This window comes from Teleopsis dalmanni, chromosome 2, assembly GCF_002237135.1.
Source record: "Teleopsis dalmanni isolate 2A chromosome 2, ASM223713v2, whole genome shotgun sequence".
Lineage (NCBI taxonomy): Eukaryota > Metazoa > Arthropoda > Insecta > Diptera > Diopsidae > Teleopsis > Teleopsis dalmanni.
The window spans coordinates 115765578-115792613 of record NC_051847.1 but is presented as its reverse complement, the minus strand read 5'-3'; the positions used below and the strand labels follow the sequence as shown (position 1 = coordinate 115792613).

Genomic DNA, 27036 nt, shown 5'->3' with positions numbered 1-27036 from the left:
GATGTATCTAAGTGTAAAAAGTAACTGTTTAGCACAGGGCTATTGAAAGCACGGCGCACGGTCCGTATGCGGTCCGCGAATAATACATATGCAGCCCGTGCCACGTTTCTGAAAAATAAAAAAAATTACGCAAATTTTCCCTTAATATATTTTGGTGAAATTACATTATTTTATTTTTATGGTATCCCAAAATTATTACAGTATTTGTATTTTTCTCCAAGACAATCATTGACGTATGTACTTCTTTCTGCGGCCTTCCAATTTGGTTTAGTTCATAGTTATATCTTGACCAGAATTTAATCAGGACAGTTTTTACTGAACAAGGAAGGCGTCATTCTTAGTAATTTCAGGTGCAAGCGTTTTAAGAGATTTGTTGCTGTACAACCGTGGTTTCGAAGAGAATGATACATTTTTCCGGACTGCTGTTAACCTATATTTATATTTTATCTTACTGATGCTGGCTTCATTACTCATTTGGTTCATACTGCAACAGTACAGGTGGCAGTTCTTTTGCTTTGCATTTATCAATACTTACACTTTGCGCTCATAAGGTCGACTTTGGTAAAAAGTATTAAAGGTTTAAAATGTGCTCTCACAAAGATATTTCAAGTGCTTTTTTTAAAATCCTTGTTGACAGGAGCAATGTGAATGCAATATCTGGTTTAGAACCAGTGCCAACTTTAACTACTGGAGAAAAGTAGAGAAATTGGCTTAAAGGTTCATCTATCATCGGTTTGCCTGTCTTCAACCGTGAGGTTGTACAAGTTTTTCATTTATAAAAGATAATGATAAGAGTTGATGGAAGTGCTTACAATGTCAGTCAGTATTAGAGGCTAATATTTCCGAGATGCTTGAGAATGAGCTTTGAAATGCAATCGGCCTTTAAAGTTTAGAAAGCCTTGACTTGTTTGATCATTGTCATTTATTACGATGATGATCATACATCATTTTACTAATATCTCTATTCATGGTAGCTATGCGAGGATTGGAAACAAGGATTCTATAGAATAAATAATGACTGTAATAGAAGTCTTATGTGCGTAACTAAGGAAGTTACACACATGGAAATATGTGTATCTAGGTACGGAGGATAACATAACGTGTAAAAGCTAAGCTGGTTCAAGTGCCGGATTAGCTAAAATCTGTATCAAACTAGATATAGATCATAACAGCAATTATAGTTGGGTTGGGTTATATTCCAGTCATTAGAAGCAATATGGCCAAAGCCTATTTCTTGGAGAGAAAAACAAATATATATGAACAATTGTCGAAAAAATAACTACTGCTGAGCGATGTTTGGGTGTCAGATTTGACGAGTGACTCCGGAATGTAATCTCGGTCGCTCCCATTTCAATATCGATCAATTTTATAATTTTATTCGTATTTTCACCTATTCGTTCACATCAAGAATTAACCTCTTCTTCTGAGATTAATAAATAAAATTGCTGGCATCACTAAACAAGTGCATTATCTTATTTAAAGTAGTTATATAATATAAATAGACACATGATATGAAAACACAACTGGAAAATACAATATAAAAAAGATTTCACAACAGATCGTTCGTTTATTGGGCCGATAACTGAAATCTTTTTATGCAATTCTCAAAAATAATAAATGAAACATGTTTACTATCTACACATTACTTCCTTTTCTTATTGTCATTATTCATTAAAAAAAAGTAGAAAATAAACAAGCTTGAATATAGAAATTTTCTGATCCGTATTAAATACCGTATTAAACAAAGGAGATTTATTATATACCGTTGTGATGATCTCATCAAATCTTATGTTAACTGTTTGACAACAGAAATTTAAGATATATATATTCTTTTACGGATGACTGGATGGTATAAACTATATTAAAATTAAATACTTTTATATATACTTTTATATAATACGGTATACTGTACCGCGTGTATCATACAAATTATTTTAACTTAAATTAGTAAAAAAAATTTAAGTTTAAACTTAACTTAGTATTATTTTTGACATTATGAAATTTTTTTATTTGTTGTTTTCCGCTTTGGCTGAGTTCTCATCGCACACATCTTTTTTTTCATCATCGGTGAATAAATCGACTTTCGTTAAAGTTTTCTTGTAATCCGAAAATTTTTGTCGTTTAGGCATTTGAATTTCTTTACCTTCATCTTCCGAATCATTTGATTCCTTTTCTTCATTTTCACTTGCTAAACAATCTTCGCGTCTTTTGCGAACATTAAGCCAAGAAAGTAATGTTTTATTACTAGATGGAGCAGGCAATTTTTGTTTCTGAGCTAAATCAATAGGTTTGTTACATTGATCAGATTTATTTCGCGAGTTATTAACTAAATTGGATACTTGATACCAAATAATTTCCTTAGCTGGTTGAAGTGTGTTCAGCGCCTGCTCATCTGTTACACGCTTGAAATCTAACCAGTCCTAAAATAAAAATATTAATTTATTCTCTCAAACAACTAAATATTTTTATTACATACATTTATTTGCTGTTCATTTTCTAATATAGCGGGCATACGGTGATGCATCCAATTAAATTTACTTGAAGATTCAAAAGTAATTACGCTGTAACTATAAATTTTATCGCCATTATCGTCCTCCCATACATCAAAAAGTCCAGCCATTTTTAGTAGGTTTATATTTTCTATCCAAGTAGTTTTGTCATATATGATAATACCTTCCTTCTGTGGCATGTGAATTAAAAAAGCAGCACGCTCTGAAGGTTTTGTAGTTTTTGTTGTTTGCCATTCGTAGAAACCTTCACACAGAACGACACAACGTTGGCCACGCCGAAAAGGACCTCTATAAAGTTTAGAACTTAACATGTGTTCTAATCTACAATTGTTCGTAGAGAGCCCATGCTTGCGGTAATCACCTTTATGCCAAAAGGGTATCATACCCCACATCATCGGCACAAGGACACGAGACTGATAGTCGCCATTGTTATCTTCTGAGAAGTGATCTGTGGACACAAGTACTGGCGTTATATCTGTCGGCGCTACATTGTATGAAGAAATGAATTTTCTCCCACAATTAAACTCTGGACGCCATTCTGGAGACAGATAACTTGAGTCAGTTTCTTTTATCTGCTTTGTGTTTGCTTCTTGCTCTTTAGTTTTACAGTTAGTTTTATCAACTGACTTCGTTGTTTTGTACTTACACGCACAAATTATTTGATTAGGATCCAAAGTTCTGAAAATGTATTTTAAATAATCAGTTGAAAAATTTCGTTAGAAATTGTTAAAAACACAATTAATAATAATAAACTTCATATTTACAAGCAAGTTCTCCCACACATCTTCACTCCAAATCGAACCAATTGCCGGCAATTATTAAACTGGTACAAACATATCAAAATATACTTCACTAGATGTAGAAGTTTTATATATAAATGTTTATATATAATACATTTTTTTATGTGTAAAAATTGTTGTGAATATAGTAATAAAATAGAATATAGTAATAAAAAAGAAAATAATAAGCTAAAGTCAATTTTCTAATATGACTTATACAAATTTAATATAATTCTAATATCTTCGAATTTATTAACTACAATCTATTGTGATTATGATGCGTTAAAAAATGTTATTGTGAATATATTACACATATGTAGATATTCTATGTTTGACAGTAAACATCATTAGAGTAAAGCATTTCTGTTTACAACATAATGGGTGAAAGATATATTCATAATATTCATAGTCAGTTGGAACATCTACAAAGTAAATATATCGGTACTGGACATGCGGATACAACAAAATATGAGTGGCTAACGAATCAGCATCGAGACTCTTTGGCATCTTATATGGGACACTACGATATGTTAAACTACTATGCGATTGTTGAGAACGAATCCAAGGCTCGAATTCGTTTTAATTTAATGGAACATATGCTTCAACCATGTGGACCCCCGCCAGAAAAACCGGAGGAATAGATAATATATAATTTACCAATGTATGTTAAATCAAATAAAAAAATATTAAACACAAGTAACGCAGGCGTATGTATATACATACGTATTTAAGATTTGACTATAGCCAAATTGTTTTTTTTGTTATAGCTGTCCAAACCAGATGCGATCGCAGGCCAATACAAATCACTGTATAGATTAGGGGGCTGAAGAAACAAATACATTGTTCATAGTTGTTTTTGACAAAAATAAAAATGCAGTTATAATGTGAAATTTAGTTTTATTAATTTATCAATTAATTTATCAATTAAAAATTAATATTAATTTACCAGTACTCCAAAAGGAAGTTTGCTTAATTGTAATAGATTAAAAATATTACGCGGGCCGCACAAACATTGGTCGCGGGCCGTGCTTTGGACAGCCCTGGCTTAGATAATTGTAATGTTCATGTGGATACATGAGAGGCTGAATTTTTTGGTAAATGGACTAGTGTCACTTTCAAGAATTAGTGTTACTTTCAAGTTTATGATTGCTGTTAAAACGTATGATAATTAAAAGCAATATAACGATAGTTTATATAAATGTACTAGCAGTTTAGGATATTAATTAACAGCAAACTGTTTAAAAAAAGATTCCAGTTTACTAATATTGCTTATCCATAAGGTCAAATGGAGAATGGAGAAAAAATAAATTGAATATGTGATGGAAGGGCTACGCATTTTTCATCTTAATGCATAGATATAGTTTTAAAAATGTATGTTAGAAAATTGCACTACACTATGATAAGATATAGCAATCACTTGCAAATGTTTCGACAAACATTTAATACTTTAGTATCGAATAAATCTGAAGATTTTTTATTACTGAGTTTTTTCCATTCTGATTGAAATTTTACAGGAGATTATGTGTTTGATACGAAGATCCATCTGACATGGACGTCTCAGAAATCAAAAAGAGAATTTCTCCTGATTCAAATTAAAACAGCTTTAAGACTGAAAAATAATTTTTGAATATTTAGCAAAAATTTCAAACTTATCCTCATCAGACCTGAACTTTTCACTACTACTATTTTTAATTGCAATACTTCTTAAATTTAGTCATTTTAAGAACTTTGTCGCCTAACATATGTATACTATTTTCTTTGTCTTTAAGAGTACTAAACGATCTCAGATATTTACTAGTTTTTTTTTATACTCATTAATACATTCTTTGACTGGTTTGAATTTTTAATTAAACAGTTAAAACCTAAAACAAGTCCTTTAAACAAATTTAGCTTCGTAGTTTTTCTTTTTATTTTAAGTAATTATCATTTAACATAATTGCAATAAAAAAACTGGCTAATGCCAATGTATTTTTTTTGCCTTCCAAAATTGTTGTTCTATACATCAGCATTCTCGGCATTCTCATAACGTGTCCAATCCATCTCAAGCGAAGCGACTGCGAACTTTACAGCATCTTCACCGTTATAAAGTTGCAGTTTCTCTGTGCGTTCGCGCGCCGACGATGTTGTATACATATATGTATATACATACATACCAGAATCAAATTATATCTTTTCATTAATAGAGCAAGGAAAACATTTTTCTTTTTCGAAATCAATTTAGATATCTACTATTATTTAAAAACACAAGTAATGGTGATTTGCGTTTAATTCATATTACAATTATTTGTAATAATAACTGGGAATAAATTATTAAACTACAGAAAAGTGATTGTACTTCACAGTAAAAAAATGCTAAACGTTGTTATTGTTTCAACTCGCAAGGACGTATATAGCAGGAAACATGAAAAAATACAAAGACGAGTGCATTGGTTAGGATGGAGTGTGAGCTAATAAAAAATGATTTGTATGGGAACTTGTCAGTTTCCACTTGGCCATAAATAAATATGTATAGTTCAAATTTGTTTATGCATGTGAACGGGAAAACAGATGGACGCCAAAGCTAAATATTCTCAGTAAGTCGTTACCAAGTTCTTACATTGAAAACATTATACAGCATTATACAGTATATTACCTAAAAGCCGACAAAGGAAACGCATTAGTCATAATGGACAAAGACGAATACGACCAAAAAGTCCAAGAAAAAATCGACAACGGCCCCTACAGAGAATTCAGGAATAACCCCCTACCGGACATGATTAACAGAACCAACAAACTGATTGAAAAGTGTTCAAAATTTCTAAATTTTGATAGGAAACAAATGAAGGAACCGGCACCCTCACTACCACGATTCAAAGCTTTACCTAAAATTCACAAACCCGGAAAGGAAATGAGGGAAATCATAACAGCAGACAGATCCCCATGCCAACGCATCGCGAAATGGTTAGTGAAAGAACTAACCAACATCCTATGCAGCCCACACAATTTTTCAGTCAAGAACTCCAATGAATTCGCAGAAAAATTAAAACGGGAAAACATTACAGGAGATGAAGAAATGGTGTCATTCGACGTCAAGGCGTTATACCCAAGCGTTAACGTAAAAGAAGCAATAAGGATCCTTGAGGAAGAACTCCTCAAAAAAAAAACAGACAAAGTTAAAACAATGAAATACATCCAACTAGCACAACTCTGCATGGAAGAAAATTACTTTACCTTCAGAGGCAGGTTCTTCAAACAAACAAAAGGGGCTCCAATGTGTAACCCCCTATCATCACTATTAAGCGAATTGTTCATGAGTAGACTGGAATCCAAATTAAAAGAAAACGAAATTCTACCAAGGGTATGGATCAGATACGTAGATGATGTATTCGCGATCGTAAAGAAAAACAGAATACAAGAAACTTTGGAGAATCTCAACAATACACATGGAAACATTGAGTTCACACACGAACGAGAAAACAAGGGATACCTACCATTCTTAGACCTACTGATACAACACAAAAATGGCGCCTTCGAATTCAGTATCTATAGGAAACCAACGAGTACCAAACGTGTCATACCCAACAACTCAAACCATTCGTTCCAACACAAAATGGCAGCCTTCCACCATATGATACACAGAATGCTAACATTACCCCTTACACAAGCAGCTATCAATGAGGAAACCACACACATCAAGGAAATAGCGGACATCAACGGATACTCCCACAACACCATCGACAGAATTATAAAAAAGAAACGCAGGCAACTATATTCCAGAAACATGACGACCTTAACAACAGAGAAGCCAAAACAAAGAAGGGTCGCCGTAGTGTATAACAACACCGTCTCCAAAGGTCTTAAAACCAAATTGAAAAAATTCAATATCGACCTAGTTTACTCCAGTAGACCACACCAACTCGAAAGTTTATTACCATCCACAAAAGACCCAATCGACTCCTTAGAAAAATGCGGGGTATACAAGATCAACTGCGGCTCCTGCAACAAAGTGTACATCGGACAAACAAAAAGACCCTTATCGGTAAGGCTCGAAGAACACCTAAAAGAAGCGAGGGAAGCACTGAAAAAAATAAACCCTCACATAAAATCAAATGTCGCCAGACATATAATAACGGAAAAACACCACATCAACAAAGAGAATGCCCAAATAATTAAAAACGTAAGGGATACCTGGAAATTAGAAACGGCAGAGAGCATCGAAATACACAAACATCAGGCAACACCGTTACTCAACGGCGATAAGGGAAACGTATCATCATGGCTTTTCAAATACATCCCAAAAAACAAATCCAACCAGTTGACCGAACTACCTGTGCATGATTAAGCCTGAACAACAAAAACTAACCCATCCCACCATTTTTTACCTAACACCCTCAAGGACAAAAACAACAATAACCCTACCAATTAGATTTAAATTATAAGACCTGTAATAAGTATAAATAGCTTGTAAGTTGCATAGATGTTTTTAATATTAGGAATCCTCCTGATGAAGGCAAAAGCGAATTTGCCGAAATACGTATAGAATTATACTAAAAAATAACGCACGAAATAAAAGTTAACATTCTTAAAAAACAAAACAGACTTTAATATAAATTTCGACGTAACAACTCAAAAAATTAATAACAAAATTATTATACAGCAATTTCCTTCGAACACTTTAAAGCATATTGGGATTCAGCGCTGTTAGCTAGCAATTTTGCTCGTTTTTAATGCTGTCCTTTATTAAATTGTTCTTGACTTGGGATGCCAATGTTTCTGACACATGCCTTAAGATAAGCATAAAAATGTAATGTATTAAAAAAATGTTTTATTAAAGCTAAAATTTATTTTCTAAAATTACAATTTGTGTAAATACATCCTTAATATTTCGTAGAATGCTTAATATTAGGCGCAATAGAAAATTTGTTGTGCAATTTGATAACTAACACTATATACGAGTTCTATAGTTCATAAATCGTTAGATTCTTTTAACTATAAATAAATGCAAATGCAATATGATAATAACTGTTTAAAATTAGACGAACCCATTAATCCATTTGATACATGTATTTGTTTAAGTGTAATAATAATATGACAAAAAATAAATATAAAATTGTTGCTGAATCAACATTTTATGTGTTTGTTGATGTACAAATTACCTCAATGACAATTGTATACAATTGCCATTGCAGTTTTAGTAATTATTACAAAATAAACAAAAAAATAAAGTACAATAAGCGAAAATAATACATATATTTTTTAAATGATTCTTTCAGAATTTTATAACATATTTTAACCTTGTGCATTTATATATCGTTTCAACAATTTACATCACAAAACTGCTTAATATATAAACATTTTTATATAATTTTAGAACAGAACGTGACAATAAATTGTTTTCCAATATCGGCAATTAAAGTGTTTGAATATACATACACTTTTAACAAAAATATAATTTTTGCACGATTAATGTTTAAATGTATCAAATGTGGATACCAATAATATATAAAAATATTTATAAAAAAATTTTCTTGGGAAATGAATTTATGATTATTGCTCCCCTTAACTTATAAAATGTTGCACAATAAAATTATTCGAATGGGGCATTAAACATATTTATGTTTAAATCCTCAAAAGTAGCGGGGCCACTTTGATCAAGCATTTGTAACATTTCAGAAAACTCTTGACCCTGAGGTTGTCCATGCACGTGTGTAGTATGTGGATGCCCATGTGATGGATGACCACTTGCGTTACCAAGTCCAGCTTGCGGTGTCTGTGCTGCATTTTGCCAATCCCACATTCCGGGTGCATTTGCAGGTGGTTGAGTGGTTCCATGATAATTTGTTTGTCTGGCAGAATTACCAGCGCTAAGTTGTGTATATGTAGGTCCACTAGGCGAACGTGCTGGACTCGTTTGATTATATTGATAACCTTCAGTGACGGGTTGTTGCTGTCGTAAAGATGTCCAAGTAGGTGTTGCTGGTGTAGGTGATGTATTTGCTTTAGGTATTTTAGCTAAATGCGATGTGTTTGGAGATGGTCCACCAGCATTAGTACCATATCCTAATGGTGAATGAGTTGCATCATAATTATATGTAACTGGGTTTTGAGCTGAAGCTGGGCGTTGTATATTATTTGATTGTTGTTGTGTCGCCATCGCTGTTTGTGTTTGTATATGTGCACCTATCATGCCATGTGTATTAAACATATTTGCTTCAGTAGCAGAAACTGCTGGTGTAACATCACGTCTCGTTTGCAACGTATAATCTACACCAGGTGCTACATAAACATGCTCAGACTGGTCTGGAGTATTTGTTTCATGACCAGTGGAATGCATAGTTTTACCTGAACTGTTAGTGCAAACAATATACTCCACTTCGTCGGTATAAGGATTTAAAAAAGCATAAGCTTGTGTGCGTAACCAAATAAATTCACCACTTTTGGCACGTGCGCGATACATCAAGGAAAACATTTGTCCTTTTTGTTTAAGTACTTGATCGAAACTCTCCTTCATGTGACTTTGATCTTCAGGGTGAAAAAAATCATAGCAAATTTTCCCAAGTAAGTCAGTTGGTGTGTAACCCAGAATATTGAGTACACGTTGATCTACAAAAGTGAATTTTCCATCCATTGCATGACGTGTTATAAATTCAGACTGATTGTTAGAGCCTGACATATCAGTGGAAGCTGTAGATGTAACCTGTAGACGGCCAATTGCTACCAGACAGCAATGTGAAGCATGCATATCATCATCAACAGGACGTTCCATATGGACGCCTGGAAACATATCAGTTGGGGGCCAGTTTTTTATATAACCAGTGCAATGTACTACAGCATAATTAGTACCATCACGTGAAGGGCCTAATGAATTGCGTTGCTTAAGACGGTTTAATTGACCGGCCACCATTGATTCAGGATTAACATTGCCAACGCGCATCCGGCATATAAATCCACGGCGTGCTCCCATCGTTAATCGCATTGATGATTGATGACCTTCTTTTTTAACAGTTCCAGTTTTCAAATCTAAAATACGACCTGTGTTTTGATTTTCCTGCGTAGATAATTGTTCGCGAATTTTTTCGCGATCATCTGGATGTATGTGATCGTACATGCTTGTACCATACCAATCGCTTTGAGTGTAATTTAATACTGGAGTTACTGAGTCTGAAACATATATTATACGTCCAGAATCGCACGAAACCACAAAAAGAAATCCATCTGCTGCTTCCAATATTAAATGTTTCAATTCCTGATCGGTAAGAAAAGAAGGTTTGTAAGTTCCATCACTGCTTGTGTTTCCAGTGCCACGTAGGGCTTTCATATGAGCAACCGCCATACGTAATATTGTCAATTTATCAGGCTTCCGTGCTAAAGCACTGCAAGTTGGCACCATATCTGATAACTCAGTAATATAAGCAGTCATTTTATTTCGACGTCGTCGTTCAATTTCGCAATGATTTTCCCTACTAGCGAATCGCTCTTTGTCTTGTATATTTGCTTCATCCATGACTAAAATTTATAATCGCAATTCTTATTTGGGTTGCTTTCGTTTACTTCTACTGCTAAGCGTAAATATTGTTGTTGTTGTTTTCTCTATTGCTCTTTTTTGCTGGTACAAGTTTTCGAGGGTGTTTATGTGGCTACGTAAGAAAATTATAAAATTCAATTTTTAGTATTTTATTTTATGCTCATCTAACATATTTAATACAATTTAACTTACGTTTTATGTAAAGTAATTATAAATTAATAGTATCAACTTAAATTTTCCGAAATTATAGAGTTATTTTTACCACTTTTCTGAAGCAGGTAGCAAGACGTCTTTTTATGTGTTTACTATAGATACGCTACGACTGTACTGTAGTACATTACAGAGTTGTATTACTTTACGTTTGAGAAAATGTTTGACAAACATATATTTAATTACCAGAATATGTTATATGTTATTTTTTTTAATATTAAAGAAAACAACGTTTGTTTAATTCAATATAATAGCGTTTTCGAGCTACAGTTTTAGTGCAATTTTTGTTTTGGATTGGTAAATCTGTATAACTTTCGAAATAAATGTATAACACTTGAAATTAATTTATAACACTCTTGAAATTTTGCCAGAGTAGCAAGATTACCCTGAAATAAACAGCTCTTTTTATATGACGCCTAATAAATTGTGATTCGATTCGATATATGCATTTATGAAAAATATAAGTATCTACTAAGCAATTACTTTAAAAAGATTCTATTAGGCAATAAAATATAACAGTTCTAGAGTAAATGTATGTTCAATCCAGATTTACCAATCGAAAACGCCATAAGTTTATGCTTTGAATTAATGACTGCTAAATTACCAAATTACATTATGTACATTTGTGTACATTTATATAATTTTATTAACTTAATCTATGCAATTTATATACTAGTGATAAATCTTACAAATATATAATGAAAATTTAAATCAGGTTTAGTTTCTAAAAAAATTCTATACTACTCCATTTGTAGTAAAATTACAATTGAATCTTAATTTGTATAAAAACACATAAAACTTGAGATTAAGTAATTCCCTATAATACAAACTAAAAATTGCTGCTTTTGTCTGTATTTTGATTTAGAGATAAAATTATTATTAGCTATGTATATATGACTTTAGCAAAGCGGTTCGAAAGTGTAAAACTACAATTATTTCTGCTTTGTGAATAAGCTAGGACTATACAAACGCAAATAAGAATAAGAATCCATATCAAAATGACAATCAATATAGAAATTAATTAATTAATTTATATGACCAATTCATTAATAATTAATTATTAATTCAGCTTTCAAACTATGTGTTTTGCATTTTGCATTGTGTATATACATATATATACAAGATCTTAAATATGTATATTAATATATAATGGTTGTTTATCTAATGTTAATCGCATTAAATATTTCGCAGTAGCAGTAGCAAGTAATGTTCAATTTTTTTAAAATGTTTGATGAAGCAATTATTTGATGTATACAGTCCCATGCAGCATGTATGCCACTTTTAAAATTATCTCCAATTGAAATCATATGTTTTTGAGATATTTTATAAACCTAAGTGGTTTCATTTTAGTTTCATTAGTGCCAATATTGAACAGTTGGTATAATTTCTGCCAGCAATGTTATCTTGAAATTGTTGATTGAAGCATCATGGATAGGAGAAGTGAACTAGAAAACCTGGTTTCAACCCAGAAAGACACAATTGCTCGTTATGAAAAAAGGTTAAAAGGTAATTAAACTAAATTAGGGAAAATATAATTACAATAATAATTACATGTCTATTTAATGTAAATAGATGTAGTGACAGCATATAAAGGATTGTTAAAGGAGAAAGAAGCGCTTGAAGCAAGCTTAGCTGCCATTACAACTAAATCTAACCAAGATGTGCAACTTCCATTGTCTGTTGAAGCTACTTCTGCTAATGCAAGTCAAGAAAGCTTGTCAAAATCAATCTCTACATCAAAAGAAAAAGAAAATCTTAATTCCTCCGATTTGCAAACGCAGATTATAACACTTATGAATTCCTTAGCCACTTTATCTGCTGAGAAATCTCGTATGGAAGCTTCATTTCAAGGTGATAAAAAGCAATTACGGGGACAATTAATGCAAAAAGATGAGGTTATTGACGAATTAAACTTAAAAATTAAGCACAATGAAAATCAGTCCAACATAGCCTTGGAGGAGGTGAAAGCCAAATGGGTTAAAGAACGTCAAGATCGTGAACGTGAAACTAATAATCAAATGTTAATGATTAGAGAACTGCAAAAATTGTATGGTGACGAAAGACATTTAAAAGAAAATATTGAGATGCAGTTAAATAACTTTAAAACTCAATTTGCTAGTAATGATGCAGGAAATAATCAATGGCGAGACCTACAAGCACAGTTAAAGGAAGCTAAAGCACAGATTAAACAATTACAAGCTTATAACAAGAAGTATGGATTGGACGATGCTATGGACAGTAGTGTCGTATTAAAGCAAGTTCAACTGGTAATATTGAATTAACTATTGTATATGTGGAAAAATAATAAATATTTTTTCTATAGGAAATGCAACAATTAAAGGAACAACATGCAATAGCTATAAAAAATGAACAGAAAAGAGCATTAGTTGCTGAGGAACAAAGCAAAAAACAAGTAGCTTTGCATGAAGTACGCGTAGCTAATCTTGAAGCACGTCTTGCTGAACTAAGCAGCAGTGTTGGCAGTTATGATCGCTTACGCCAACAAGACCAGGAAAACATACACTCCTTAAAAAAAAAATTACAAGAACTAGAAAGATTGAGTGAAAATTATGATTCAGACTCTGTTGTTGCCTTAAAAAAAAGTTCCTCACTGCAAGATACGTCTGGCATTGTTGACGAAATTATACGTCTTAAAAAAATATTGTTAAATGAAAATGTGCACTCAAATAATTCAATTGATTTAAGCAATATATTTGCTGTTAACACGGATCACAGCCAATGCAAAGAAGATTTACACCGCATACATCAACAGTATGACACAGGTGACTTGTTTTTTAAATAATTCATATTCTATTCTAAATTTATTTTGTCAATAACAATTTAATTTAACAATTAAGCTAAGATTGATATATTACGTCTTGAAGAAAAATTGCAAGTACAAAAATCACATATCGCTACATTGCAAGAAAAAGTTAAAGTTCTAAACCGAAATATTGATGAACAGGAAACTGAAATAAAGTTACACAGCGAAAAATTACGTCAGGCAGTAAAGGTGGAACGTCTCAAGGGAAAGGATGCGCTAACAGAATTAGAAAATGAATACCGTTGTAAAGTTAACGATTTGGAACAGCAATTACAAAAGCAACGTGAGCGCTCCCTACAGTTGCTTGATGAAAAAGAGCATGAAATTAAAACATTACAAACTTCGTTTGAAATATTCCAACCTTCAATGCCCACTGTGCAACTAAATAAAGCATGCACAGAAACTAGCGTGGTGTCATCTGATGCTGAAAGCGTTGAGGGACCAACTGCGCTGAAGCCAAAAACGGGTTTAAAGTCAAAGAAACTATCAGTTGGTGAAAATTGTCATATGCTTCATTATGCCAATGAAATAGCACGGAAAGATATTGAAATAACTGGTCTACGTAAGTCAAAGTATGCAGCCGAAACCGCACTACGTAAAGTAATTCATGAAAAAGTAACAGCTCAAGAAGAGTTAAGTGATCAAATTTCTAATCTGGAAGAACAAGTTGATAGGTATAAAACATATTTGGTTCGATTTTGTATGTTGAAATAAAAATTTGTTTTTAGACTGGAGCGCTGTAAAACTCGTGAAGGAGCAAATTTAGAGTATTTAAAAAATGTTATTATTAGTTTTATGGTTTCCAAAGATGCAGATGGAAAACGTCACATGATGAATGCTATAAGCGCAGTACTACAGTTTACACCAACTGAAATACAAACAATTAACTGTGCTCTTTACAAAAAATGAAACTCAATATATTCAAATATAGTTCCAGGATACGGAACTAAGATTAAACACCAGTTATATTTAAAATATCGATCTATAGAATTAATAACCTTATTAAGTAAATTTACTTACTCCAGAAACAATGTAAATATGCAGTTTAACCAAAATATTCTTTCGACCCTATACTTTTAAGCAATTTAATTCATACGATCTTTATATTTTAAACAAAATGTATTTTCGACAATTGCGGAAAAGATAATCGTTATAATAACCTATTTTTAAATATCTTCTTGTTGACCCAATGTTGTTTAAATGTTGTTACTAGGGTCAACATCTTCTATGCATCCATCTTTCCTCCAACCAAATACCTCATCCTTTCACATTAACTTATTTTTCAGATTACATTGGACTAATATAACAATAACACCTTTAACGATATCTAGAGAAATAAATGATTGCTCAAAAAATAGGACAACGAGATTGTTCGAGTTTATTTTCAAAAATATAATTGTAATTTTTTTTAAAATGTATTAAGTCTAAAAACAATTAAATCACAACTCGTTTTATAAGTCCCGTTTAAAATGACATCGAGTTGAAGCCACTGACCTAATAAATATTTTTATTTACATTATGAAAATCTTCAAAAACATTAGAATCTAGACAAATAATTGCGAAAATTTTAGTATTATTAGTATAATTTATTATTTTATATTTGTGTCTGAAAATAGTAAACGGTTATTAAAGCTTAAAGCAGAGATACATATTTCTGTAATAAGCGATATGGGATGAGATTTCTAAAATAGCATAAGTGCTGCGATTTTATGTATCGACAATAAAGTCCTTAATTAATAAATTTTATTAGACCGATTCGAATAGCAAAGAAAGCTTTGAAACAAAAATAGGCAAGCTCAAAAATTAAAACTTTCAATTCGTTGAACTTGTGTTTCCAAATAAAGCTGTAGTTTACAAGCTCGTTCTAATTTAAAGCACGGCAAGTGCTTTGGTTGGTGTCACTAATTAAATAAAAAATAAGTGACAATAAAACCTGGAACTTGAGCATTGAAAGTTTGTGCAGCCTTAGCTTCTTGTGGATAAACACGATTAGTCATCGCTTCTAATTTGACAGGCACGAGTTCTAAGCCTGGCACTTGCAGTAAAAACAAATTATATACGGACTATAAACTAATTAAATAAAATTCGATTATTTCCAAAGACCACTGATGAAGAGTACTTGGCAATACTCGAAACAGCGTTGTATGGTCAGCCAAATTTCAATAAATTACATAAAAAAAATTTTTGTCTTTGCCTTTCTTTGCTATTCGAATCGGTCTAACTTTTAAATAGTTTCTTTCGTCATAAAAAGACACGCCATTATCGGCAAGAAAAAATTTACCCTAATAAATTTTATTTTGTAGCGCCAAGGACTTTTGTTATCATAGTCTCGTATCCAAGAGTCCCAAGTCATATACTACTCTTATTAGACAGTAACGGCATTTTATGACATCCAAAATTCTTATCGTGTTAAGAAGATCGCCATAGCCGAGATGAATAACAAACATTTAATAATAATATTGACTGCAGTCTATGATCATCACTCAAGTTAAATTCTATATAAATTTTCAGCGAATAAATGTATTTAAAACTTCCAATATCGTACTTGTTATCAAAAAAGGCACAATGATTGTTATTATGTTTGAAAAGTTACAAACGTATACATATATTTTAAAATTTAACCACTTATATTTGGTTTCTTTAAGTAAATTTGAATAAACTAATATAGATTAATTTGTAAAACTTAACTCAAGAAACAACCAAAAAATTTTATATTAGTTGAGATTGACTACTTAATGAGTCAATCTCAACTATGAATGCATCCCGACCTAAAAGATCTATTGTGTGCTAATGAGATTAAGAAAATATAATTTTTTTAGAGATTGTATTATAAAGATCACATTGAATCATTATTAGTTATTTTCGAGTTATATTTCTCCACTTTTGAATATAATAGAAGATACAAATATTATATCTTAATTAAATATATACAATTGAATTAAAATGTAATAAAAATATTGATCTAGAAACAACGCTTTTTCGTTTGTATTTCGTATTTATTTTTCAATATAATCTCTAGCATCAGTACCATATGTATACCTTTCTTATAGAAAGATTCGTTTTTACATTTAATATACATAGGCGCTTGTTTTTTGAATATGATTTCATTGTTAAAGTAAAATTTCTTTTCCAGGAACAGTCTTTTAAGATCTGCAAGCACATAATAATCGCTAGAAGCCTGGGCTATATGATGGATGAAAAATCAATTCGAAGTAATTTTAAAGTAAAATTAGGGCCTTATCTACCAAAACATACCAATAATGAAGACTAAAATTGAATTTTTTGAATAAATTATTTTATTAATTATACTTATATAATCAATTACTGATTATTTTGGATATTTGAAAAATGTACCATTGAAATATAGTAAAAAGACATAATGAATTAAATAAAATACATACTTACAATACTCACTCAGTTTACACCAAAACCCCATGGAAGATTTTGTTTAGGAATTATTTTTGTGCCATATTCAAATTGTGTCAAAAAAATTGTCAAAAAATTAAAAATAGGATTTTGAAATTTTGGTTGATCTTGTCGTTGTGGAACCTTTATAACAAGTGTAAAACAATGTTTATTTGTAAAAAATTTTTATTGTATGATTAAAATTAATAAATTAATTATTTTAAAATATTATTATAGAAATTAAGTAAAACTACAAAATAACGAACAAAATATGTCGTAATAGGACATTGCAGTAATAACTTGTCAAATGATGAATCGCCTTTACAAAAGAACACTTTTTTCTCCGTACCAATAAAAAAAAATTAATTTTATATCGTATGCAACCAAAAATATGGAGATCTCAACTAATTTCCATATTGATTCCGAAGTACAGCGCTGAAGCCATATTTGCATATCGCATAAAGAAATAATTTTTTACTGCTAATGTTAATGGTATATAATGGATAATAGCAGTACCCACTTCGAACAGAACTTTCTTATAAACAAATATTCATACAAAATACCTTATCTCACGTAGCTTCAACTTATAATAGACTAAACAATATTTGGACTTTATTGTTTTCTATCATAATTGATGAATTTGGATGACCAGATGGTGACGACACATCACCGGTGTGTCTACGGTCACTTTTGAAGTCAGCAAACTACTTCTCTATCTTTTGTCTCGATAGAGTAAAGTCTGGATAAAATTCCCCAAGACATTGCTTTATGTGAAAGAAATTTTTTTTCTCATTAAAAACAATGCTTTATCAACTCACGAAATTTATACTTTTCTATTGATTTGAAATTTATAGAAATAAATATATATACATATATGTATATAACTAAATATTATAGAAAATATTTTTATATTTAGTTTAATGGTACATTTTCGTGCAAAATGGATGTTATTACTGTATAAACTAAATTTTGCCTTTATAGCAGAATAGTAAACATAATCAGAGCTAAGGAATAAGTTAAAATCTAATAAAGAAAACATTTATTTTAAAAGGTGGCACTATTGAAAGATAACAAAATTTGACATTTCTTGACAGAGAGATGTTGTTTTAATATCTTATCATTTATTTTGGTTTAGAATCTAAATATTTTAAAAATTAAGCTACTTGTACTACATCATGGATTTAAGTTGGTGCAGATTATGTGTTAATGTTGTTAGCAGCAAAGTTGCAGAAAATCTGTTTGATAACAATAAAATTATGCAAGAATTTAAGGAGCTAGTTGGAATTCAGGTATAACTTCTCTGTTATAAAATTGATGTAAACAGTTAAATGTAATATGCATTATAAATGATTCCTTGTTTATTTTTTAACTGGCTATAGGCCACTTTTTTTCAATAAAAATTAAAAATCCTTTTTTGATATTTTTTAATTAATTCTATACTTCGACTCTCTTTGAGAGTTATCATCAGGATCATGCTCTAATAAAAATAAAAATTAATATTATTACAATCCATTAATCCAATTGTCGTGTTTATTCTATTGTCTATATTGTACAATGCAAAGAGAGTCGAAAGTCGAAATATAGAATTAATTAAAAAACATCAAACAAAGGCTTTTTATTTTTATTGAAAAAAAGTGACCTATAGCCAGTTAAAAAATAAACAAACAATGATTATAAAAGAAATACAGGTCGATTAACAAATTCAAAGTTTAATGCATTTTTAATTTTAGTTAAAAAACGAAGCAGATTTGCCTCCATATATTTGTGAAGATTGTGAACTGAAACTGGAAATGATACATGAATTTCGTGTTCGTTGTTTACGAGCACAAAGCTATTTTGCTTCAAATAAATTTAAAGAAAGATTAGATGAAGCTAAGAAAAGTATTCAAGAAAATGATATGGAGTGCAATATATTAGTTGCAATCAAAAATGAAAGAGAACTAGAATTTAAACAAATACATATATTTGATTCAAATTGTATAAATGAAGATGTCGCAGACAACAATGTTGAGCATGAATTACCAACTGATGAAGATAGTATGCCATTAAAAACCACAACACAATTAGTAGAAGATGAACCGTCTATCTATTCGAAAAGCAAAAAAAAATATAGCAGTGATCGACCACAAATATGCGAAATCTGTGGTCGACAACTTGCTACGCGAAATCTTTATTATCATCATATAAGAAGGCATAGGGGCATAAAAAAACACGCTTGCAAGTAAGACAATTTAGAATTAGTATATAATGAAAGTAATTGAAAAAGAAATTGTTTTTCAGTTATTGTCCCAAAAAATTTATATGCAGTACAGAGAAAATAATACACGAACGTACACACACTGGAGAACGACCTTTTGGTTGTACGTATTGCGATCAAAGATTTTCTACTGAATATCGAAGAAAATTGCATGAAAGGTGATTAAAAAATATATATAACGTTTAACGTTTAATTATAAAATAGTTAAATTTATTTAATTTTAGAAGTATGCATACAAATAATCGTCCACACAAATGTAGATTTTGCTGTAAAGGATTCGTAAATAATAAATCCTTACAAAAACATTTGTTGATACATATCGGTCAGCAATTTTGGTAAAGAAGTACCATTATAACCTACTTATTAAATAAATAATTAATTTCATTTTAGTTGTGAGCCCTGCGGTAAATCCTTTTCATACAAATGCAATTATCACACCCATCTGAAATCATTAACTCATAAAAGAAAATTGGTAGAAGCAAAGCAAACTATTTGCGATTAACATATCCACATCGATACTAATTATATTTTGAATAAAGTTAATTCATACAAAATATATAGCTTTATTAGTTAATTAATTTTCAATGTATAATTTGAAATTTTTTAGTAAGAAATTAAATTTAGAAATTTTTTACAGCAAGTGATTTATTGCTGAATCATAATACTGGAGTTATTATAATTGAAACACATTTCAGTTTAACATTTGTACATTTGTCAAACACACAAAAACAAATTTATTTTTGAGTTTTATACTAAACGTATTATAAGAGAAATAATTAAAAAAGGCTAATTGGTTTATTTATATAATAAATTTCTTTACATGTATAATTAGATCAAGAAATTTTTTTTTTCATTTATTATACTAAATAAAAATAATCAATTTGAATATATATTTCAAAGAATGGAGTTTATTCAATTTGCGAGTGTAAAAATAAATCAATGCCAATTGAATGTAGTATAATGGAGAAGAAAAACTTTTTCTTATAATATAGAAACTTCATTGTCTAAATATTAATTAGAATCACATCTAATAGTAATCATTTCATTTTTATTGATGATTTCAATAAATCAACCGTTTTATTTTTGTATATTCTCCTTTGTCTAAATGTTGAATACTTAAATACATAAAATAAAATTTTAGACACTGTTCTTAACACTAAAATCTTTGATATTTCTTATATTCTTTTGAACTGAATTCAACGAAATCTTTATCCCATATCGTAAAATTATATATCGTATCGCAACTGTTTACGACTACATTTGTTGTATCGTAATAATTAGCAAAACATTTTTTTTTGTAATATTGGCATCTCTGTAATTTCTGCATTGTTTTGATATTTGCTTAATGGCGCACAGTTGTTATTTGGTTGCATGGATTTTTTGATTATTGGTTTTGCTTTGAGCAATCTTTCTACTTCATATGTTCCATTATGGATTTAAGCTGGTGCAGATTATGTGTCAATGTTGTTAGTAGTAATTTTGCTCAAAATTTATTTGAGGATAGTACAACTATGGTAGAAATTGAGAATTTAATTGGTGTTAAGGTATTAAAATTAATATCCTGATGAGATTCGGCGGTTTAGATTGTAAAAACTTTTAAATAATATATATTTATTTTAAATTTAGTTGCAAAACGATTCATCATTACCACCGTATATATGTGAAGACTGTGAAGTGAATTTAGAATCAGCGCATAAATTTAAAATGCGATGTTTACGAGCACAAAATTATTTTGCTTCAAACAAATTCAAGGAGCGATTAAGTTCACAAAATGACTATAATTATACAAACGGAAATGCGGATACTCTTTCTCAAACAATTGATAAGGTTAAACTTGTTAAATCTGAAACTGGAACTGAAAGTTATGATTTTGATGATATAATTGAGGAAAATCTAGAAAATAGTCCCAAAGAAGAAGAATCATCATCTGAGGAAAATACCGTACGAACACAACCAACAATAATGTTGCATAATGAACCTACTATATACAAGAAATCAAAACCAAAAAAATATGTAAGCAACAGAACATGGGTATGCGAGTTTTGCGGCCGAATCTTTACTGCTCACAATCATTATCATTATCATATACGCAGACATAAAGGAATTAAAAAATACGCTTGCAAGTACTATATTTTGTAAATACTATTTTTATGTAATAGACGAATAATTAATTTTGTAGTTATTGTCCAATGCGATTTGTAATGAGTACTGAAAAAACAAATCATGAACGCACACATACTGGAGAGAAACCCTTTGGCTGCACATATTGTGACAAAAAATTTCCTACTGAGTATCGCAGAAAGCTGCATGAAGGGTAAGAATATGATAACTTATACAATTTAGGTATTAAATTGATTTCTTTATAGGCGAATGCATACCAATTACCGTCCACACAAATGTAATTATTGTTGTAAAGGATTCGTAAATAATAAGGCTTTAAAAAAACACTTATTGATACATATTGGTGAACGTTATCGGTAAGGAAACAATATACGTAAAAAATGTTTTAATTAATTTGTTTCATTATAGTTGTGAGCCGTGTAATAAAACCTTTTCATATGAATGCAATTATCGCACTCATTGCAAATCGCAAATACATAAAAAAAAATGTTCAGAAAGTGCAGCAAATGAGTAGTGATTAAAATATAAAAATTTCTTTTTTTATTTTATAAATAAGACGATTGGTGTAACATAAGCTTTTTGGAGCTTATAAAATTTCAATTATATATTTTTTGTGCTTGTATGTATTTTAATTATAAGTAATTTTACAAATAGAAATATTCTAAACATTTATTTTGTATATTTCTAATTGTATATGTACGTATTGATTTCAGACATCTTCAACAGTAAAAAAAAATATTTTGAAATTTTTTAATTGTCAAAAATTAATGCAAGGTAATATTTTGTTATATGTTCTGAATTTTTTACAAACTACCTTTGAACATAAATAAATATATCATATTTATAACATGATTGATATAAAAATTGTCTATTTATTTATTACGCACCCGCTACCATTAAGGTGACTACATAATTATTATGTAAATTAAGTAAATACATATAGGAATTTCCAAAATAAAACCTTCATAATACCATATTGTCATTAAAGTATACGATATTGTACAATATATAATACTTTGTTTAAATTACCAAAATTTGTAAATAATAATTTCGTTTTTAAAACATTCTAATTGGTCAATAATAATAATAATCATTTTTTAATTTTTTATTTAAACCAATATTTCAATTATATTCTATGGTCATCTTAGTACCCTGAATATCTGATACTGAAATTTAAACAAACTAATGCCACTTGTGAATGTTTTACAAAAATATTCCTGTTAATGTTTCGTAAAATGTCAATAATTGAGACCTTATTCCAATAATCAAGGACATGTAAAAGGCGGCAATAAACTTACAACCTCGTCTGAAGACGGACTGAGTAGCTTTAATTATACTCTTAAAGTAGGCGATCTGAGTGTGAACCAATTAAAAGACAAAATTAAGAATGGTAAAAAAGAAGTTTTAGAAAAAATTCCCTACCTTTCTGAGGATGTTATGACGCTAAGCCAAGAAAACGAAAATCTAAAAAGTTGAAGTTGAAAACCTCAAAGCATATACCATAGGACTTTAGATAGTAAAAGGATTTCTACGCTTGGAACGCAAGCAGGGACAGTATTATGCTGGAATTAAAAAAGCAAATATTCCAAGTGAGATCGAAACATCGCGTTACCGTTAGATATGATAAATTACGGATAGGGAACAAATGGTTTAGGTGGGACAGTAACAACAAACTAATGAACAATAATGAAGATGCAGGTGCTGCTTTACAATTACTATACGGTACCAAGGTAAAAAATATATGTATCAACTATATTGAATCCAAAAAACTAGTAAATATTTCGGAAAGCGTTTGCACAGTAAAAAATTCGAAAAAAGCCAAACAACACATTCAAATGAAATTAAAAAAGTTTCTAGAATTAAACGTACAGTAGAATTCAACAACGAGTCAGCATTACATGGCAGCTTTAACTTGAAAATATTATCATATAATGTAGCCGGTTTAAAAAACAAAACATTACACAGCAAATTGGAGGCGAACTATATGCAATAACGAAGCAAACACATTTAACAAATAAAGCGAACTTTATTCTAAGTGGTAGAAGAACACTTGTTAAATTAACTACGACTCACGGAAGCCTGCACATTGTGCCAGTATATATAAATTGCAATAACTGGGAAAGCGATTTTGAAAACTTTCAATGACTTCCTTACAGATGGTGAACTAGAAAATGTTATGATTGTTGGTGATCTTAATGCAAGAATTGGTGATAAGCAAGTCTATGAGCATAATCCGTATACTCTGCATGCGCTAAGAGAAAGCAGAATTTACCTATATAAGAAATAATGGTCATTTAGTAATAGACTATTGCTTAATTAAAGGACTATGGGCGCAATTAGTCAAAAACTTTAAATTAGTTGACTTAATTCACCCGGATCATATGCCACTTACCCGGATTAATGTCTCTGGTCAGTTTTCCAGAGACCCAGAACAGGTGGAACAAAAATTACTCCCTAAGATGTTGTCCTCAGATCGAAATGCTCATAAATTTGCATTAAACTAAGAGCACAAGTTATTTTTAATGGAAGATTACCAACTAACAGCTGAAAATGGAATTAAATTGTTATCTTATTGCATTAAAAAAGCGGCACAACCCTTACAATCAAAACATTCATAAAGAAAATATAAGCAAGCATGGTATGATGCGGAATGCGATTCAGCACAAAAGCGAACATTCAATTTACTTCACACTGCAAAGCAGCATGAAGAAGTGGAAGCCCAACTGTTATATACAAGTGCAAATAAAGAGTTTAAACTACTTTGTAAATGTAAAACTTATATTACTCTGAGTAAGCTAACTACTTAAGATCAGTTAATGGTAGCAAAGCGTATTGGAATATGTTGCGAATACTTAATGGACAAAAGTTCACCAAAAGTACAGAGTTGAATTCTACCCATTTGTCGTGTTACTTCTCAACGCTATTGAATGCTCAAGTTGGGTATGCATTTAGTTTCGTCAATCAAATATTAAAATAGATCTGGATAATGGATAATAAAATCACTACAGAAGAAATTAATAAAATATTAATAAACAGCAAGTTCAATAAAGCGCCGAGAGATGGCAGAATCCTCATAGAGATCTATAAAAACACATCATCAAATTTTATCGTAAAGTTAGTATTAGTTTTTAATAAAGTATGAAATGCCGGAACAGCTCCTAAAGGCTTAAAAACAGCTATCATTTTTCCGCTCTTAAAAAAAGGAAACCTGCAGATTGCGAATAATTATAGAGACATTTTCTTTTTAAACTCCAATGTAAAATTATTCACAGGAATGCTCCTTGAAAGGCTAAAGGCTTGGGTAGCAGAATATAATTTACTCAGTGAATACCAGACAGATTTTAGGAAAGGATACTTAACAATCGATAATATTTTATGTTTTACAAGTAAAGCCAAGCAGTACACGGAAAAAGGCAAAAGCTATATACATTCTTCTTCGATTTTAAAGCAGCGTTTGACTCAGTAAACAGAAACGCTTCATTATATAAACTCTGTAGTATTGGCATGTCAACTAAATTTATTAAGATTCTAAGCAGTTTATATACTGAAAATCATGCAGCTGTATGGGATCAGAATGGTTTCCTATTGATGCAGGAGCTAAACAAGGTTGCGTACTCAGTCCGATTCCGTTTTCAATTTATATAGACAACGTGGTTACACATCTATCTGGAGGTACATATATAAATGGTGTAAATGTTAAAACTGTTTTGTATGCAGATAACATCATTCTCCTAGCAGAAAGTCCCGACTGTTTACAAATTATGATAAACGAACTACACTGTTACTGTATGCTATGGAGGCTAACAGTTAATATTGGAAAATCAAAAGCAATAATCTTTAAAAAGCATCACAGGTGATATACAAATGAAGAAATATAGACACTAGAGAAGAAAATATAGAAAATATAGAAATAGTTAAGGAATATAAATATCTTGGAACATGGATGCATTATAACAAAATGCTACATTTAATAGACATTTAATGAAAAATTGAAGGAAACTAAAAAATCTATTAACTGCTCATGGAAAAATATATTTAAAAATAATTTATCATTCAAAACAAAATTTTAACTCTACGAAGCTACTACAAGATGTGCTATGTGCCTCAGGTATGGGGAGATCTGCAATATGAAGAAGTAGAAAAACTTTTACGATTTTTTGTAAAAAAAATATGGCGATTACCGCTTAACACACCCAACCGAATGATTTATTTGGAGACTGACTTGTCACCTCTTTACTTATACACTTTAGAAACCCACTTCAAGTATATGTTAAAAGTTTTTAACATGGCAAGCTTGCGGTTAGCTAAAATCTTAGCTATATCTCTACTTGGAGAAAAGAGCCCCTTTTTTAAAACGTGAGCTGATCTTACAACGGATCACGGAGAAACGTTGATAATCGACAACATACATTCGTGGAGGCAGTGGCAGCAAAAAATATTAGTAAAAATCGGTATTGCGTTTAGAGGAAAGTTCGTAGCAGAAAATCGATAAAGCTTAACTCGTGTTTTACGCAGACAACTTGATTTTGACTTAGACAACAACAATTACTTAGCCGAACGTTTCAGTGCTGAAGCAATTGGATATATTTTCAAAACTCGAGGAAAACTGTTAAAGTTCAACTGTGCTCCCTATATGAACTCGTCAGATCCGAGATGCACACTATGCAATACTGGAGAAAAGGAAGATATAACACATTTACGGGTACATTATTTTGAAAAACAAACTTTAGATATGAACGAGTTAATGATGCTGCTAAATGGAGAAAACTGGCATATCTTATGGATCTAAAACGGCAATTCGTTAAAGAGAAAATATTATATTAGAAGCATTTTAACACTAATAGGCTGATAGTTACTGCAATGAAGAGCAATTAAACACAAGTCCAAACCTCCGATTAACGGCGAAAGCCATAATTGTATAAGGAATAAATAGAAACTATTCATGTCAATTTAGTTAGGTTTTACTTATTTATAGTATAAATATTTATAATATTTATGTTTTGTATATTATAAATTATTGAAAATGTATAAAGTTAATTTTGCATATAACCTATATAAATATAACTTATATATAATAAAGAAGAATACTACTTCTACTACATAAACTTAATATTTAGCAAAACCAATTTATCTAAATCAAAATAAATGGATAACAAGAATGACAAGGAAGAATATTGTGCCTGGTAAAATATCTCCTAGTAATAGATAGTTAGTAATTGTTATTGCAATTGCCTGAGTTTGTGAGCGATACAACCACAAAGAACTATTTTCAAAGGATTGAATTTGTCTCATCTGTTGGGATGTAATTCGCTACGAGATAGGGTAGACTGAAGATAAAATGGGAGGCGGTAGTTGCATATTTCAACTATTTTAATATTGCTTTTATGCCTATTGTTTCTTAAAAGCGCATTTTAAAAAGAAACATA

At 30.6% G+C, this 27036-nt stretch overlaps 6 protein-coding genes across 6 annotated transcripts; 4 read left to right on the top strand and 2 right to left on the bottom strand.

The window, feature by feature from the left end:
- Positions 1 to 1636: 1636 nt before the first annotated feature.
- On the bottom strand, positions 1637 to 3401 carry LOC119685064 (abasic site processing protein HMCES-like). The gene is made up of 3 exons (XM_038099254.1): positions 3275 to 3401; positions 2477 to 3188; positions 1637 to 2420 (listed from the first exon to the last, which is right to left on the bottom strand). Exons 1-3 carry the CDS (start codon positions 3292 to 3294, stop codon positions 2007 to 2009), a joined length of 1146 nt encoding a protein of 381 aa, XP_037955182.1. The 5' UTR covers positions 3295 to 3401; the 3' UTR covers positions 1637 to 2006.
- A 219-nt stretch (positions 3402 to 3620) lies between these two features.
- Positions 3621 to 4183, top strand: LOC119682832 (splicing factor 3B subunit 5). Its single transcript, XM_038096352.1, has 2 exons — positions 3621 to 3950; positions 4057 to 4183. The coding sequence occupies exon 1, from the start codon at positions 3667 to 3669 to the stop codon at positions 3928 to 3930; it is 264 nt and encodes an 87-aa protein (XP_037952280.1). The 5' UTR covers positions 3621 to 3666; the 3' UTR covers positions 3931 to 3950; positions 4057 to 4183.
- A 4371-nt stretch (positions 4184 to 8554) lies between these two features.
- Positions 8555 to 11137, bottom strand: LOC119679857 (aryl hydrocarbon receptor nuclear translocator homolog). Its single transcript, XM_038092428.1, has 2 exons — positions 10986 to 11137; positions 8555 to 10905 (listed from the first exon to the last, which is right to left on the bottom strand). Exon 2 carries the CDS (start codon positions 10770 to 10772, stop codon positions 8856 to 8858), a length of 1917 nt encoding a protein of 638 aa, XP_037948356.1. The 5' UTR covers positions 10773 to 10905; positions 10986 to 11137; the 3' UTR covers positions 8555 to 8855.
- A 1149-nt stretch (positions 11138 to 12286) lies between these two features.
- LOC119679282 (GRIP and coiled-coil domain-containing protein 1-like) lies at positions 12287 to 15325 on the top strand. Its single transcript, XM_038091546.1, has 5 exons — positions 12287 to 12509; positions 12576 to 13270; positions 13327 to 13786; positions 13862 to 14501; positions 14556 to 15325. Exons 1-5 carry the CDS (start codon positions 12431 to 12433, stop codon positions 14734 to 14736), a joined length of 2055 nt encoding a protein of 684 aa, XP_037947474.1. The 5' UTR covers positions 12287 to 12430; the 3' UTR covers positions 14737 to 15325.
- Positions 15326 to 18329: 3004 nt separating this feature from the next.
- Positions 18330 to 20045, top strand: LOC119681116 (transcription factor Ouib-like). The gene is made up of 5 exons (XM_038094204.1): positions 18330 to 18521; positions 18963 to 19453; positions 19513 to 19647; positions 19714 to 19824; positions 19880 to 20045. The coding sequence occupies exons 1-5, from the start codon at positions 18408 to 18410 to the stop codon at positions 19989 to 19991; spliced, it is 963 nt and encodes a 320-aa protein (XP_037950132.1). The 5' UTR covers positions 18330 to 18407; the 3' UTR covers positions 19992 to 20045.
- Positions 20046 to 20819: 774 nt separating this feature from the next.
- Positions 20820 to 22469, top strand: LOC119680061 (zinc finger protein 658-like). The gene is made up of 5 exons (XM_038092695.1): positions 20820 to 21033; positions 21116 to 21612; positions 21669 to 21803; positions 21856 to 21966; positions 22019 to 22469. The coding sequence occupies exons 1-5, from the start codon at positions 20920 to 20922 to the stop codon at positions 22122 to 22124; spliced, it is 963 nt and encodes a 320-aa protein (XP_037948623.1). The 5' UTR covers positions 20820 to 20919; the 3' UTR covers positions 22125 to 22469.
- The last annotated feature ends 4567 nt before the right edge of the window (positions 22470 to 27036 follow it).